General features: G+C 62.2%; 2 protein-coding genes across 2 annotated transcripts; one reads left to right on the top strand and one right to left on the bottom strand.

Moving 5' to 3' along the window:
• The first annotated feature begins 359 nt into the window (after positions 1-359).
• Positions 360-7,987, top strand: SIRT6 (sirtuin 6). The gene is made up of 8 exons (XM_050910415.1): positions 360-425; positions 1,463-1,590; positions 1,937-2,119; positions 4,597-4,656; positions 5,243-5,338; positions 6,158-6,238; positions 6,596-6,719; positions 7,476-7,987. The coding sequence occupies exons 1-8, from the start codon at positions 360-362 to the stop codon at positions 7,809-7,811; spliced, it is 1,074 nt and encodes a 357-aa protein (XP_050766372.1). The 3' UTR covers positions 7,812-7,987.
• A 795-nt stretch (positions 7,988-8,782) lies between these two features.
• CREB3L3 (cAMP responsive element binding protein 3 like 3) lies at positions 8,783-13,915 on the bottom strand. Its single transcript, XM_050910484.1, has 11 exons — positions 13,909-13,915; positions 13,427-13,536; positions 11,937-12,061; positions 11,508-11,763; positions 10,880-10,995; positions 10,489-10,620; positions 10,294-10,400; positions 10,060-10,128; positions 9,843-9,927; positions 9,317-9,413; positions 8,783-9,244 (listed from the first exon to the last, which is right to left on the bottom strand). The coding sequence occupies exons 3-11, from the start codon at positions 12,057-12,059 to the stop codon at positions 8,895-8,897; spliced, it is 1,335 nt and encodes a 444-aa protein (XP_050766441.1). The 5' UTR covers positions 12,060-12,061; positions 13,427-13,536; positions 13,909-13,915; the 3' UTR covers positions 8,783-8,894.
• Positions 13,916-14,910: the final 995 nt, after the last annotated feature.

The raw sequence follows: 14,910 nt of genomic DNA on the forward strand, positions 1-14,910 counted from the left end.
GCGTGGGGCCCGGCTGGGCCCTGACCAGCTAGCACCCCCTCCCCTTCCCTGCCAGTACCCCCTGCCCTTCCCTGGTATCCCCTATCCTTCCCTAGCACCCCCTTGCCCTTGCTGCCCCCCCCCCCGCCCCTTATCCCAGCCCTGGGCGGGGGGGGGGCAGTCGAGGCCTGGCAGGGTGAGGGCAGCCACCCCCACCCCCACCACCCCAGCGCCCTTTCTCGCCCGGCACAAAGATGGCGGCGGCGGCGCCTTCCCCAGGGCGTGCCCGCGCGTGCGCCCTGTCCCCCGCGGCCTCCCTGCGCGCTTCCGCCCGTCCGCGGGGCTGGCAACAATGCGCGCTCCGGCGGCCGGGGCGGGCCATGGCGGTGAATTACGCGGCCGGGCTCTCGCCGTACTCGGACAAGGGCAAGTGCGGCCTCCCCGAGGTGAGCGCGGCGCGGCGGGGCCTCCCGGCCCCACCCGGGGCCTGCTCCGGCCTGGCGGGTTTCTATGGCAACCGAGCCCTCGGCCCCAAGGGTGTCTTCCGTGGGGAACCCAGCACCAGGGACCCCTTTGTGTGTGTCCGCAGGCTCACCCCACGGCTCCCTCCATGTCCCCCCCAGGCCCACCCCACGGCTCCCTCCTTGTCCGCCCCAGTCTCATGGTTCCCTCCTTGCCGTTGTCCTCCAGGCCCAGCACTATCCCCCTCTGTTGTGCCCCCCCACCCCACCCCACCCGGGGGTCCCAGCCGTATGGGGACCCTTCGTATTCCCCAGCGGGGATCCCCAGGGGATGGGTGCGAGGGGCCTGATCCCGGCCTCATGCCCCAGCAGTGCTCGGGAAGCTTAAAACAGGTTTTGGGGTGAGGGGGCAGGGACACGCAGAGGCCTGTCCTGAGCCTGGGGGGGCGAGGGGACAGGGACACGCAGGGGCCTGTCCTCAGTCCCTGTCCCCTGGAGACCGGGCTGGAGAAGCATCTCGCAGAAATGAAATCCTGTGCCCGTGCCAGAAAGCCGGGTGGGCACACGGTCCCGTCCAGCCACAGCGTCCCCGTGTCCCCCACCTCCGTGGCTTGCCGTGCAGCTCGCCGCCCCTCGGCCCGCTCCTGTCCGCAGAGCCGGTGGCTGTGCTGGTGGCGGCTGGAGTTGAGCACACGTGGGGTGGCACCGGGTTCGCTCCTGTCCTGCCGCTGCCCGGCACTGCCCTGAACCCCAGCCACTTCTTGGGGCATCAGCTGCCTGTCAGTGAGAGCAATAAATACCCTCGTCTGCATTAGGTGTTTTAAGCCCTTATTCTGCATGGAGATGGTTTATACAACGCTGTTTCTCTTTGATTAAAGGCTTTTGTCATTAAGGAATGTGAAATCTTCTTTCCTTTCGTGGATAAGAAAGAATTGTGGTTTACTGGGTCTTTGTGCCGGGAGGTGTGTAGGATCTATCCCTGCATCTCTCCATTCCCATGGTGGTTTGTCTCTTCTGCTCAGATTTTTGACCCGCCGGAGGAACTGGAGAGGAAGGTGCGGGAGCTGGCAGACTTGATCAGGAGTTCCTCCAATGTGGTGTTTCACACGGGGGCTGGAATCAGCACCGCCTCGGGGATTCCCGACTTCAGGTAAGGGCGGTGGGCAGCAGGCGAGGGCTTGGGAGGACGGCACCTCCTCCGAGTCCATCTCACATCTTGTAAAGCTCTGGACTGTGCTTCCCGCTACCCCGGCCAGACCTACTCCATCCCTCCTGTCTGGTCCTGGATCCAGCTGAGAATACCCTTTCCCTCTTGCACACGTTTTTGACGTTAAGCCGTACCCACGGAAGCCCTACGTGCGCTCTGCTTGCATCAACAACAAAAATCGCTGGTGATCCACGACCTTCATTTAGCAGTGCCTTGCTCATCCTCCATTGGCAGGGCTTCTGAGAGCTTGAGCTCTCAATTCTCCCTCTTTCTGTCCCCATTGCTGCAGGGGGCCCAATGGTGTCTGGACTATGGAAGAGAAGGGGCTCTCCCCAAAATTCGACACCACCTTTGAGAATGCCAGGCCCTCCAAGACTCACATGGCGCTGCTGGGGCTGCAGAGAGTCGGCATCCTGAAATTCCTGGTCAGCCAGAATGTGGATGGCCTTCACGTGCGTTCAGGATTCCCACGGTACTGCCTCTCCCGCCCTGTCTCCGGGTCCCTCATGCCTTTCCCACGTGGCTGTTCTTGCTGCCTGATTAGCGTGGCCTCGCGTGCAAGCGTTTGATGCTGGGGCTTGATTTCCAAGACTGGCTTGGAAGCTGTCTGCCCACGGATAGGGGGAGCGGAAACTGGGATGCGCTGGTGTAGGAAGGGGTACATAAGCCAGCTTGAATTTAGAGAAGAGAGATTATGGTGATAATTCAGAGGGTGATGAAATGAAGTCAGCCTCAGTTGATGCTCTGTAGAAGTACACCCAGAAGCCATTCGGTCACAAGAAAAACGATCAGGCCGCGGTGTTGGGCATGTTAGCACCCATCAGCTGAGTGGCTGTAGATGTCGGTGCCGCTGTGAGCAGCCCGGCTGCGCTGCGTGGCTGCCTGGGGGATCATGGCCCAGGGAGTGAGACATCGGCTTCATGTAGGGCACGTGCTCCTGGGAACTGGGCTCAGAGCTGCGCTCAGGACAGACGGTCCTTTCCGCTGCCTCTGTACCCATCCAGAGGGGTAAAGGGACAGGAGGGAGGACGAGAGCATCTGAAACTGCTCCTGCTGCTCGCAGAGACGCGCGTCGCCCTGTTTTACCAGCATTGCTAGAGCCGTCTCAGAGCACTGGATCTTGTGCTATTTTACAGTTTGCTTAAATTGAATTTCTTGAGAGAAAATAAAGGCGGTGCTGCCCCAGTGATGAAACCATGCCTGGGCCCAAGATAGCCTTCAAAATTATTTTGCCTCTCAATAAATTTGCAAAACTGCAAGGGCGGCAAGACGGAGAGAGAGTCCCGCAGTTGGAACTGGTCTGACTTACCGGCTGTGGTCTCTTGATTTCCTCGCCCACTGCGATGAGGTCAGGGATCCTGCGTAGCCGTGTTCCCTCTGCGGGGAGCCGCGACGTGTGGGAGCCGAGGGTACAAGATCTCCGCTCCCTGCGTGGGTGGGGACTGAAGTACATTTAGCAGCGCAGTGGCCGTTTCAAAGATGTCCTCAAAGGAACCTGCCTTTCCATTAGCACTTGCGGCAAGAGGCTCTTTTCCCTTCAAGAAACTTCAGCCTGTTATAAAACCCATTCCCAGCACTTAAGACCAGCGAGCGATTGTCTTGTGAGGCAAGGGAAAGGAGAGAGCAGCTGAATTCAAGTAAGAAAATAAAATGAAGGGAGTTGGGATGAGAACGAGGAGCATGAATGGGACCTCGGAGAAGATGCGTCTCAGAAATGTCTTCAGCCATCACTGGCTGAGCAGAGAGCTGCCTCCAGGGGGTATTTCCTATTATTAAAAGCCCTGAGTCCTGGTTCCTGCTCCTAGCACCACATTTGTCTTTTTAAATAAACAACCATGGGAAAAAGAATAGAAAATAATGACCAGAACTCAGCTGTGCTCCCTGCAGCCTAGTGCCACTGGCTTCAGCTCTGGTTTAGCACAGCTCTTCTGCCCAAGTGAAGCATGTGCTTAACTAAGCATGCCGCTGAACCGGGGCCAAAATGGGGGAAATCGAGTCAGTCCTGTCTCCATCTGCCTTGGAGGAGGTTCCCAGTCACCGTGGGGCTCGTAGGAACATAGGGAGAGTGTGGCCTTGTTTTCTTCTAGCTTCTGCGTTTCTGCAGGCTCGTGCTGAGCTCGAGGGGAGTTTTAGTCAAAACAAGTGGCAAAGGGCTGGAACCCATGCAAGGATGGAGAGAAACACTGAGTGCTGAAGAAAAGCAAAGATCCTGCTTACTACCAGGCGCAGAGATTTGAGGCTGGGTCAGAATAGGGGCTAGAATTGGTGCTGCGGATGAAAGCATTTAAAATTAAAAAGCCAGGACGTGCTGTCCCTCCCCTTAGTCTCAATTGTGGTGGCCATAGCGTAGTGCTTTCGTGATGGAGATGAAACTGTGGCGCAGAAGGCCTCTCGCCAGGATCTGAACGTGTCCTCTGGGCCTCCCCTGCCCCGCGAGAGGGACAGCTCTGCCCAAACTCCCTTTGAACAGTATTTCTTGTGTTAAATGCACAAAGTGGTGCTCACTGTGCCGTAGTTTTGCCAGCGCCCTGCTTGCCCTGCACGTGATGGCCACGCTCGGCACAGGGAAGCCCCCACACTCGGTGGCCGGACCAACGGTCTTCTCTGCCGGACCAGCTGCCTCCCTGCAGCAAGGCCAGGTCGTTTTGTGGCACCCAGTGCCCCCAGAACCTGCCTGATCCTGGTGCCTTGCTCTGATGCAGCCATATTTGTCTGTAATTAATATAATTCCCCTCAGTGCTGACCCTGTGCTGGGGCACTGTCCCCAGGCCATGGCGGAGGGTCCCTGGCCACCCCACGTCACCTGGCAGGTCTGATCTGGGAGAGCTGGAAAGCGGGGAATCCCTTGAGGTGCAGGGCCCCTGGTGAGGAGGGGGGTTTGGGCAGCTTTCCCTGTTGCCCCAGGACTCTCCACCCTTCCCCAGCTCACCTCTGCCGTTTCTCCCGCAGGGACAAGTTGGCTGAGCTCCACGGGAACATGTTTGTGGAAGAGTGCGTGAAATGCGGCAAGTACGTGAGCCCTGAGCCTGGGGAGGGTGTCAGCGGGGTGGGGGGCTTTGTTGCTGTCCCCGGGGAACGATGGAGGCCCTGCCTGTGCCATGGGGCTGTCTGCCTGGCAGGTCTCTAGCGCGGTGTGCGTGGGGTCGTGGACAGATCTGTCCGTCTGAATCCTAAACACTGTCAAACGGAGGGAAATGAACATTCGAGGAATTCTCCGTTGCCTGGGAGGCCCTCGGCAAATCCTGCTCCTCCTGGCAAGGCGGATGTGCCAGCAGGGCTGCCTGCGGCAGGGTCTGTGCCTGCCAGCTGGAGAGAGGAGAGGAGGTTGCTACAAGCTGGGTTTTCCATCCTGGTTCGTGGCAGACCTCTGGGGCTGTCGGTCAGAGCTGCTGTCAGCAGCGCCCGGTTAGAGACGCAGGCAGAGATCGATGAAAGACTTGAGGTGCTCCCGGCATCGCTTGTGGCTCTGAGCCATCACCCGCTTCCTCCAGTGCAGGGTCTGTGGCGTGAGGTGTGCCGTATCGGCGGGCGGCATTTCCCAGCGGGTGCCACCTCCCTGCGTGTTTGGCCCTGCATGGCACCCTCTCTCTTGCAGGCAGTACGTGCGGGACGCAGTCGTGGGCAGCATGGGGCTGAAGCCGACGGGCAGGCTGTGCAGCGTCACCAAGGCCCGGGGGCTGCGGGCCTGCAGGTACGTCTGCTGGGACGCTGGATGGGGGCTCCCGAGGGGACGTGGGGTGGCAGGGACCCGTTCACCCGAGCGAGTGGCTTTGGTGCGCAGACTTGGCTTTGCAGGGCTGGGCCGACAGTCCCTCCAGCTCAGGTGAAGAAGCAGAGGGTGTAGTGGAGATCTCCAAAGGCCCAGATAGGAAGCCAGCACCCACGTCTCCAAGGAGTCCCAGCCTGAGCATGTCCTGGTGCTGGAGAATGCCCTGCTGTGGGATGGCAGCTCTAGAGAGCCCCTTCCCCGCCAGCAGGATACGGCCCCTGCGCTGCCCTGGGGCTGCTTGCCTTCAGCAGGGAGGCGTAGAGAGTGTTTCCAGCTCTGCTGCTGGAGGTACCCTGAGGTGATCTGGCATCCAGACACGCTCCACATGCCCCTCGTCCTTCCTCACCCAGGCTCACCGGGCCCGGCCCAGCTGCTTTTCTCATCCAGGCCGGTTGCAGAGCCGGCACAGCAGAGCAGGGGCTCCGGGCCTGAGCTCTGCTGGCTCAGCTCTGATGTTGGGGAGTGAAAGGCGCATCCCAGCTCTGAACTGGGACAGCAAAACAGCTGGGGCTTTGGTGGCGTTGCAGCACCAACCACAAAATCCCTCACGCAGGTGAATTCTGTGCCTTCCCTCGCCTGCCGGTGAATCCCCTTGGCTCGTCTGGGCTCTCTCTGTCCCTTCGCGGTGCTGGGCCAGGGAGGGTGGGACAGGATTTGGGTCGCTGTCCCCTCTCCCAGGGCAGCTCTGCTGCCTGTTCCTGCCTGGCAGGGGAAACCATGGTCCCTGTGTGTGTTTTCTAGAGGGAAGTTAAGAGACACCATTCTGGACTGGGAAGATTCCCTGCCTGACCGCGACCTCACGCTGGCGGACGAAGCCTGCAGGTACTGTGCTTGGGCTCTTCACACCGTGGCAGCTGCCGACGCCTGCGGCTCGCGGTGCCCCGGGAGGCTGCACGGGCTCCCCGTCCTCTGCCCGCACCACGGCAGCCCTTGGGCTGGCTCTGCCTGGCTTTGTTCATTGTGTTTTGTGCCTCGCAGCCCTGAGGCTGTACCCACAGCACAGCAACGCCCGAGCCTTCTCCCCAGAAAGTGGGTGAGAGAAACCACTGCAAATTCTGGCCACAGCTTTGCTTCCGCCTGGGAAGCTTGTAGAGTCCACGTTGGAGCAGGGCAGGAGAAGCAGCCTGCAAACAGCCACGGCTTTCTCTCTGCCCTGGATGTTTTGTCTCCTCCCTGCAGGAAAGCTGATCTCTCCGTCACTCTGGGGACCTCTCTGCAGATCAAACCCAGCGGCAACCTCCCCCTGATCACAAAGAAGAGAGGAGGGAAGCTGGTCATAGTCAACCTACAAGCAACCAAACACGTGAGTGAGAGCGTCCTCGCTGCTCCGCGCTCAGAGCAATTTGCTCTGCGCTGCTCCTTTCCCCTCGCGTCACTTGTTTCAGCCCCATCACAGGTTAGTCCCTGCACATCGTCCCCTCCCAGGCAGCCAGACAGAAGAGTGGCCTCGCTTAGCGAGCAAACAGGCTGGGCTTCCCTTCTTGGAGGGTTTAAACCTGCAACTCCCGATAAACACCTAGAAATGGAAGGTAAATCTTAAGAGCAGAATAAAAACTCAGCCCAAAGCCTGACGTATCGTCCAGTGAATTACAGTCCGATGAAATAACTGCACACATGTAACCCATACCATGGGGCAGAGGAGTTCGGTTTGTGTTCAGCTCTGGTTTTGGTGCCCTACTTGTCCCAAGTCTTTTGAATAACCAGAGCTGGGGGCTTTCTGGGATGTCATCAGAGCTCCCTTGTCCCTGTCCCGCTCCGTCCTGGGCTCGCTAGCCTGGCTCTGCATCCATGTCCCTGTCTCTGGGCTGTGTTTGGAGGTGCGACTGCCTGCCCACACCCTGGTAGAGCCCTGTCAGCCCGCGGGGTAGCCAGGGAGCGGTGCCAGACGGGGTCAGTTGGTGTTCCAGCAGGGATGATGTCTCGGGGACGGGAGCCCTGGAGCCCGCGTGCAGCTGAGCCATCACCCAGGCCCTGTCCCCATGCGCTCCCTGGGAGGGGACATTTGTCCCCGCACGCTATGTTTGTCCCCTAACGCCGTGCTTGCCCTCACTTGCCCCAGGACAGACAGGCCGACCTCCGCATCCACGCCTACGTCGATGATGTCATGACGAAGCTGATGAAGCACTTGGGGCTGGAGGTCCCGGAGTGGACGGGGCCGGTGGTGGTGGAAAGCGCTGAGCACACCAAGCCCGAACAGCTCTTCAAATTTGACCCCGGGGCTCGCGGGCTGCTGAAGGAGGAGCCCCTCTCCCAGCGCAACGGCACCGGTGGGCTGTGCCCTGACCTTGGGACCACGCTGGTGGAACGCCGTGACAGTCTGAAGCAGGAGTGTCCCAGCCCGGACATGGGGCCAACAACAGTGAAGAAGATGAAGGTGGAGCCTCTCCTCACCTGACCCAGACTGTTCCCTCTCTGTCTAGACACTCGTCCGTGGCGCTTTTCCTACCGACTTTTTTTTATACCCTTAAACATTGTCCCTTTTTTTATGCAAGTATTAAATACACTCGAATCGTGTGTGTCGGGGCAGCTGCACCCACCGGCCCAGGAAGGGTGTTGCCTACTTGAAACGGACCGAGTGTCTAATTCCTTCTCTGCGAGGAGATGGTGGTGGGGTCCGGCTCTATCCTGCAGACCTCGGAGGGGCAGAGGGACGAGGGTGCTCGCGCTGGGGCAGTGACACAAGGGGATCACTGGGGCAGCTGATGCCAGCTCAGATGAAGCTGGGGCTGGGCAGTGATTGGGATGAGCCGCTGCGATCTCCTGACTGAGATCTGCCCGCGGAGCCGGTCCCGTGGGTGCTGGGGAGCTGGGGGATGTCGCTGGAAGGGAAGGGGACTGGGGCTGGCCAAATCCCGGCCTGGCGCAGGGCTGGGAGCTGCGGGATGGTGCCCCGGTCCCGCTGCCCCGGTCCCGCTGCCCTCCCCTCTGCCTCCTGCTGCGCCCACGCCTCCCGGGGCAGCCCTAGGCTGGGTCTGGCCACATGTCCCTGTCCCAGCTCTGTTGGACCCTGTTGCCTCATGGCAGCTGGGCTTGAGGTGTCCCTGGCCCAAGGATCCCTGAAACCTTGTGGATCACCCCATATTAAACTAAAGCAGGTGGATTTTTTTCCAAAATACCTTGTATTTAGAGATGAAAATAAAGCTTAAAAAAAAAAAAAAACCAAAACAAAAACCAAAACCAACCAGTTGCGACATCAATAGCCAACCAGCCCAGGTCCCTCATCCCCATCCTGAGCGACCCCGTGTCTCTTCCGCAACTCCTGCTGCACCCGCGGGGCAGGAGCAGCCCCTTCCCTCCCAGTAAGGCCAATGGGAACTGGTCTCATCTTCCCAGTTCACAGATACAAGCAAAGCCAAGCGGGTCCAGTACCTGCCCACGCCTGGAGGCAGATCCTAGAGGGGTCACCCCGAGGGCTTGTCCCATAGGGGATGAGGTGCTGAGCCACCCCATCGCATCCCCCGTGGTCCCTGGGTGCTGCTTAAAGCTCCTCAGCCGGCTCCAGCACCGTGGGCCTGCCGTGGCCAGCCTCGGTCCAAGCCAGCGATGCCAGGCCATGGTGCGGTGCGGTGCCGTCCCCCAACATGGCATCAGCTCGATCGCCATCCCCACGGCTCAGCCCCTCCGAGGCAAGCGGCTGCGTGCCGTTATGGGGGGAGACTTTGTCCGGGCGTGGGGTGAATGTGTGGCCACTGAAGGCTTCGTGCAGGGTCTCGGGGGCTTTGCCCAGGTGCTCTGGCCACAGCGGCTCCAGGGGCTTCTCGTCCCCAGCTTGGGGCTGTGTGTAAGCCACGCGGGAGGCAGCCGCGTTGTGCAGGGACCTGGAGAAAACTGAATGCAAAGGAGGGTCAGGGCCCACCCCAGTGCCCTGAGCTCCCGGGGCAGCCCCGGCGCAGCCCTCACCTCGCACGGGTCTGAAGTCGCCTTCTGCCTCGGCCTTGCTGGGGGCAAAGGGGCTGATGGAGGGGAAGACGATGAGCGTGAAAGAGAGCAGCAGGACCTGGAGGCAGAGGGGGGACGTCACCGTGCACAGTGGTGGAGGGGGACCAGGTTCTGGGACACGGCTCCCAGAGAGGCGGCTGGCGGCAGAACCAGGACAGCGTCCCTCCATCCCTCCCGGTGCATGTGCCCCTGCCAGCACACCTCCATCCATCCATCCATCCATCCGTCCATCCATCCGTCCATCCATCCGTCCATCCTTTCCTCCATCCCTCCCTCCCTTCCTCCATCCATCCATCCTCGCATGCCTCCATCCCTTCTTCCATCCATCCAACATCTATCCCTCTGCCTTAGCACACGTCCATCCCTCTGTCCATCCTTCCACCCACCCCTGGCCAGCACATCTCCATGGGTCTGAGCGTCCCTCCCTCCCTCCCGCCCGCCCTCGAAGCAAGGAGGCTGTGGGGGGGGGTTTGGGGGCTCCACACACCGCGATGCAGGTTCCCGTCTGCGCTGCCTTGTTGCTTGACTGTACCACGAGGGCCTGGAGCTTCTTCAGCTGCTCCAGGAGAGACCTGGGGACAGGGAGAGCCCGTTAGCACCTCCAAGCCCCTCTTGCCCCCTAGCAGGTCTGGCTGGGGTCGGGGGTGGCAGTCCCAGCCCCATCCTACCCCCCCTTGTCCCCATCCTGCCCCGGGGACACCTACGAGTTCTGCTTCTCCAGGTGCAGGACTTTCCTCTGCAGCTCCTGGTTCTGGGCCGTGCACGCTGACATCCTGGGGGACAGGGAGAGGGGGGACAAAGTTGGGGGGGCTGGCAAGGAGCATCGTGCCCATCACCGGCCAGCCGGGTGCCCCCAGGGTGCCTGGGGTGGGGGGGTGGGTGCCAGCCCCAGGGGTTGGTGTGCAGCTGTGCCCAGAGCAGGGGTTTGGGGTCCGTACCGGCTCTCCAGGCCATCGATATACTCCTTCTTCTTCTTGCGGCTCTCCTGAGCCGACTGCTTGTTCCTGATCTTCCGCCGGATCTTCTTCAGCACCCGCTCCTCGTACTGGAGGAGACCGGGGTGGGGGGGGTCAGGGCCGCTGGGGCTGGGACCCCCCCCACTCCGCACCCTTCCCGGGCACGGTGGGACCCACCTTGGTGAGGGGCAGCTGCGTGGGCAGGGACACCCCCTCCTTCGCCAGCAGCTTCTTCTCATCCTCCGTCAGCACCAGCTCCTGGAACTGCGCCTGGCTCTGCCTCAGCAGGGAGCTGGGCACCTGCGGCTGCTGCGGGGCCACGGATGGGTGACGGCCCTGGGCGGCAGGGTCACCCCACGCCTGACCCCAGGGACCACGGCGGGGAGCACGGTGCGGGGATGAGGATGGGATCGTGGTCCAGGAAGGGACAGGGATGGGGCCGTGGTGTGGGAAAGGGGACAAGTGTGGGGATGGGGAGGGATGGGGCAGGAATGGGGAGGGGATCAGGGTCCAGGAAGGGACAAGGCTGGGGACCGGGAGGGATGGGGACACAGAGGCAGGGACTCACGGCATCAGAGCTGCCTGAGAGCAGCAGGTCCTTGACAGTGAGGGTGCAGGATGCGGGCGGGGAGACCACGGGCAGGTCCTGGCTCTCCTCCAGAAAGAAGCCGGGGTGCCACATGTCTGGGTGAGGGGAGAGCAGAGGCTGTCAGCAGTCCTGTGTCCCCCTCTGTCCCCAGTGTCCCCAGTGCAGGACCCTCACCCCTGCCATGGCCCCAGAGCTATGGTGACTTGCTGCCACCTACCAGTACAGTGGCCCCAGACTCTGTCCCCCCCCAGCTGTCCCTCCGGTCCTGCCCCAGTCCCCCCAGAACACCCTGCACTGCTCGGCCCACCTTCAGCACCCCCAAATCTCCCTCCTCTTCCAGTCTCCCCCACCAACGCCAGTCTGCCCAGTTCACTCCAGTTCCCAAGCTCTCCCCACTCCCCTTGGCTCCCCCCGAGTCCTCCAGACCTCCCAGTTCTCCCCACTCTGCCCATTTCCTTTCAGTCCCCCCAGCTCCCCTAATTTCCTCACTATCCCCGAGAGACCCCAGCTCCCCTGTCCCCCTCAGCTCCCCAATGTCCCCAGTCCCCCCCAGTCCCTCCAGTGCCCCCAGCCTGGTGCTTTGCCCAGTCTCTCCCCTGTGGCTCACCCAGGTCGATGGAGACCTCGGGGTGCAGGACCCCAGCCCCTCCCGGGAGGGACAGAGCCCGACAGGGGTTGGCGTAGGGGTACACGACCTCGCTGGGACCCCCGTCACAGCACCTGGGGGGGCTGTCGAGCTGGTCAGAGGGGGGGTCCTCGGACACCCCGCTGTCACTGGTGGCCGGGGACCAGCTGGGCGAGTCTGACGCTGAGTCCCCGGAGCCCAGGATGGAGCTGAGGAAGTCCTCGCTGTCTGGGGCATGCTGCAGGGACACAGGTACCCATCACCATGGGGTGCCCGTCACCCTGGGGTGCCAACAGGAGCTGCCCGTGCTGCAGGGCGGTCCCAGCTCCCGGGCAAGGCGTGGGGATGGGGCTCTCCTGCCAGACCCAAGGATGAGGTGGGGATGGGGCCCCCCCAGCCCAGGGGACTCACCCCGTCCTTGTGCCAGGCGCCCGGCGGTGTCCCCAGCTCCACGCCGCGGAGGATCCCATCCTGGCGGTCGAAGAGGAGGTCCAGCAGGTCGAGGCTGTCGAGGCTGCCCACGCCAGAGGCCATGGCTGCGAGGTGGCAGGGTCAGGTCCCTAACCCAGTCCCCGTGATTGCCCCCCATCTCCCCCCTCCCTCCAAGTTGCATGGTGCCAGGGACACCCCGAATTGTGGGGCGGGCATGGGGCTGGTGAGAGGGAGCAGGGAGCATATTTGGGCATGGGCATACGTGTGCGGGACGCTGGGGAGGTGTATCTACATGCGTGTGCACGTGCGTGACTGTGCGTGTGACCACATGGATGTGCGCACAGCTGGATGTGCACATGGCCATGGTGGCACATGCGTGTGCAGAGCTGGGTGTCTGTGCAATGACATGACCGTGCAATGTGCATGTGTGTGCCCACGCAGACACGGGTGTGTGAACGTGCACACACGCATGTGCCAGCACCTGTATGTGAGCACATGTGGGCACATCTGGCAAAGCCCTACGTGCACGCATGTGGGCGGGAGAGCACAGGCATGAAGGGGCTCAGGGGCATGGCAGTGCCCCCCCGCCACCTCCTTCCAGCAGCTGAAACTCCCAAATCCTCTATTTTTTCCCCCAAGAGAACTGCACAGCCAGAGGGTCCCCGCAGGCACCCAGCTGCCCCAGCCCCACTGTGCCCCCCAAGTGCAGGAGCAGGATGAGTGCCCAGACCCGAGGGCTGGGTCAGCTCCCCCATCCAGCCCTGTCCCATGTGTGTGACCGCTCCAGAAGATCAGGTTAATCATTTTGGGTGGCAAGAGGAGGGGGAGGAGACTGCTGCCACCGGCCAGCCCCGAGGAGGGGACTCAGCCCCACCCTGCCACTGCCACCCCAGGCACTGCTCGAGACCCCAGACTCAGAGAAAACCAACAGGCCAACTGACCAGTTGCCCAACCAGCCAATCAGCCGACTGGCAACCCAACTAACTGACCAGCTGACCAACCAGTTGACCAACTGACCAACCGGTTGACCAGCCAAATCAATGAACCGATCAAGAAACAGACCAAATGGTCAACCTGTTGGCCAACTGACTGACTGACTGGCCAAATAACCAACCCACTGACCAACTGACTGACCAGTCAACTGTCTGATTGATCAACCAACCCACCACCCAACCACCCAACCCACCACTCAACCCACCACCCAACCACCCAACCCACTCCACCCAACCACCCAACCCATCACCCAGCTGCTCTTCCCAACCTATTAAGTACTGACTCAAGTGTCCTTCAAGCCAGGTTTGGGGATGGTTGTCATGATCATGATGTTTGGCTGGCCAACCCAGGCAAGGGGCTTTATTGCACCCTGTCCTTCATCCTCAGTCATCAGGGCTCATCCTCAGTGAGCCCTGATGGCCCCGTGGGACCATCAGGTAGAGGGACCTCGTTGAGCGCCGGCAGCCAGGACTTACCTGTGTGAGATTCCACTCCCCCGGATCCGTCCTGTCTTCTCAACCCTCTCGGTGCACAAGGGAGCAGGGCGGACGCCAAGCTCAGCCACCTCCTCCTCCTCCGTGGTGCCCTGACCCGAGTGGCAAAGTTTAAACTCCAACTGCACAGAAATAATATCCCGGATTGCAAAATCTCCTGTCCCTGATTGGGGACGGTGGTGAGTGATGGCAGGGCCGCCCCGGGGATGGACCCGCTGCGCTCCGTAACTCATTAGCCAAATGTTTTTGTCCTCCTCCGCTGAGCAGAGCAGGAGGGGCTCGGGGCTGGTGAGCGAAGTCCGAGCGCTGTGATTGCCCGTGAACTTTCACCCAGTTTTGGGGACAATTTCCCTTTTTTTCAGACAAGCGTATCAGCATTAATCACATTTTATAGGTGTTGAGAACAGCATCCAGGGAAGACATTGACTTGGACTCTACCACTTATGGCTTCCTCCACAACAAACCTTGGTCGCCTCTGCTCCCTGTGGCCAGGGCTGGCCCGGGTGCCTGGGTTCTGCTGCCTGCCCAGGCGCTGCCTGCCGGCAGGGCTGCCTGCACCCTCCCTCCGTGCCTCAGTTTCCCCTGTGGCTGTCTGTGGGCCGAACACGCTACGGTTTGTTGGCCGCTGCGTTCATCCGTCCCCATCGCGCCGCGGTGAAGGTGTCAGCCCAACGCCTGTCACCCGCGTCACCCTCCAGATGAGCCCTCCCCACCAGATCCCCTGGGATCCCCCCGGATCCCCTTCACACAGGGAGGGGACGGGTGAGTAAGGCGGCGTGTGACCGAGGCGTGGCGCGGGGACAAGGCCGCGTCCCGTTATCTGCCGCTCGACGCCCTCTGACCGGGTGGCAGCGGCGAAGGCAGCTGCCCGCGCTGGGGTGCCGCTCCCTGGTTTATGGCCCCGCAGCGGAGACGGGAGACCCTGGAACGGAGCAAAGGGCGCCCGCCCGCCCGGCGCCACGGTCCCCCCGGGGCTGCTAATTGCCCGGCTTCGTTAGGGCCCTCGAGCATCCCCTGGGCCTGCTGCCTGCGGTCAGGCAGGAGGGCGGTGCGGGCAGGGGATGGGCAGGGCAGGCAGGGGCTGGGGGGGGCTCCTGCTAATTACTGGGTCGCTAATTACTGACAAGGCAATTAGCACTGGCTCCCTCAGCACAGCGGGGGGGCTGCCCGGTGCCCCCAGGTCTCGCCCCGTCGGCCATGGCCGCCCCGGCCTCCTCCCTCCCTCTCCCCCTCAGCGAGCTCTCGCGAGACTCCGCGGCCCCGCCCCCTCCCGGCGGCTCTCAGCCCCCGCCCCTTCTGCCTCCCCGCCCCTTCTGGCCCCGCCCCTCGCGCGCGCCCCCGCGCCATGCGGCCGCGCCCCCGATAGGCCCCGCGCGGCCCCGCCCCCTCTGGCCCCGCCCCCCGCGCGCCCCCGCGCCGCGCGGCCGCGCCCCCGCTAGGCCCCGCAGGCGCGGCCCGGCCCGGCC

This window comes from Gymnogyps californianus, chromosome 24 (genome assembly GCF_018139145.2).
Source record: "Gymnogyps californianus isolate 813 chromosome 24, ASM1813914v2, whole genome shotgun sequence".
Lineage (NCBI taxonomy): Eukaryota > Metazoa > Chordata > Aves > Accipitriformes > Cathartidae > Gymnogyps > Gymnogyps californianus.

Coding starts and splice junctions, on each gene's coding strand:
- SIRT6 (XM_050910415.1), top strand. CDS start 360: ATGGCGGTGAATTACGCGGCCGGGCTCTCGCCGTACTCGGACAAGGGC. Junction 4,657..5,242: donor GAGTGCGTGAAATGCGGCAA/GTACGTGAGCCC, acceptor TCTCTCTTGCAG/GCAGTACGTGCGGGACGCAG. Junction 6,239..6,595: donor CTGGCGGACGAAGCCTGCAG/GTACTGTGCTTG, acceptor TCCTCCCTGCAG/GAAAGCTGATCTCTCCGTCA.
- CREB3L3 (XM_050910484.1), bottom strand. CDS start 12,059: ATGGCCTCTGGCGTGGGCAGCCTCGACAGCCTCGACCTGCTGGACCTC. Junction 10,996..11,507: donor CGAGGTCTCCATCGACCTGG/GTGAGCCACAGG, acceptor CCCCTCACCCAG/ACATGTGGCACCCCGGCTTC. Junction 10,129..10,293: donor ATCGATGGCCTGGAGAGCCG/GTACGGACCCCA, acceptor CCTGTCCCCCAG/GATGTCAGCGTGCACGGCCC.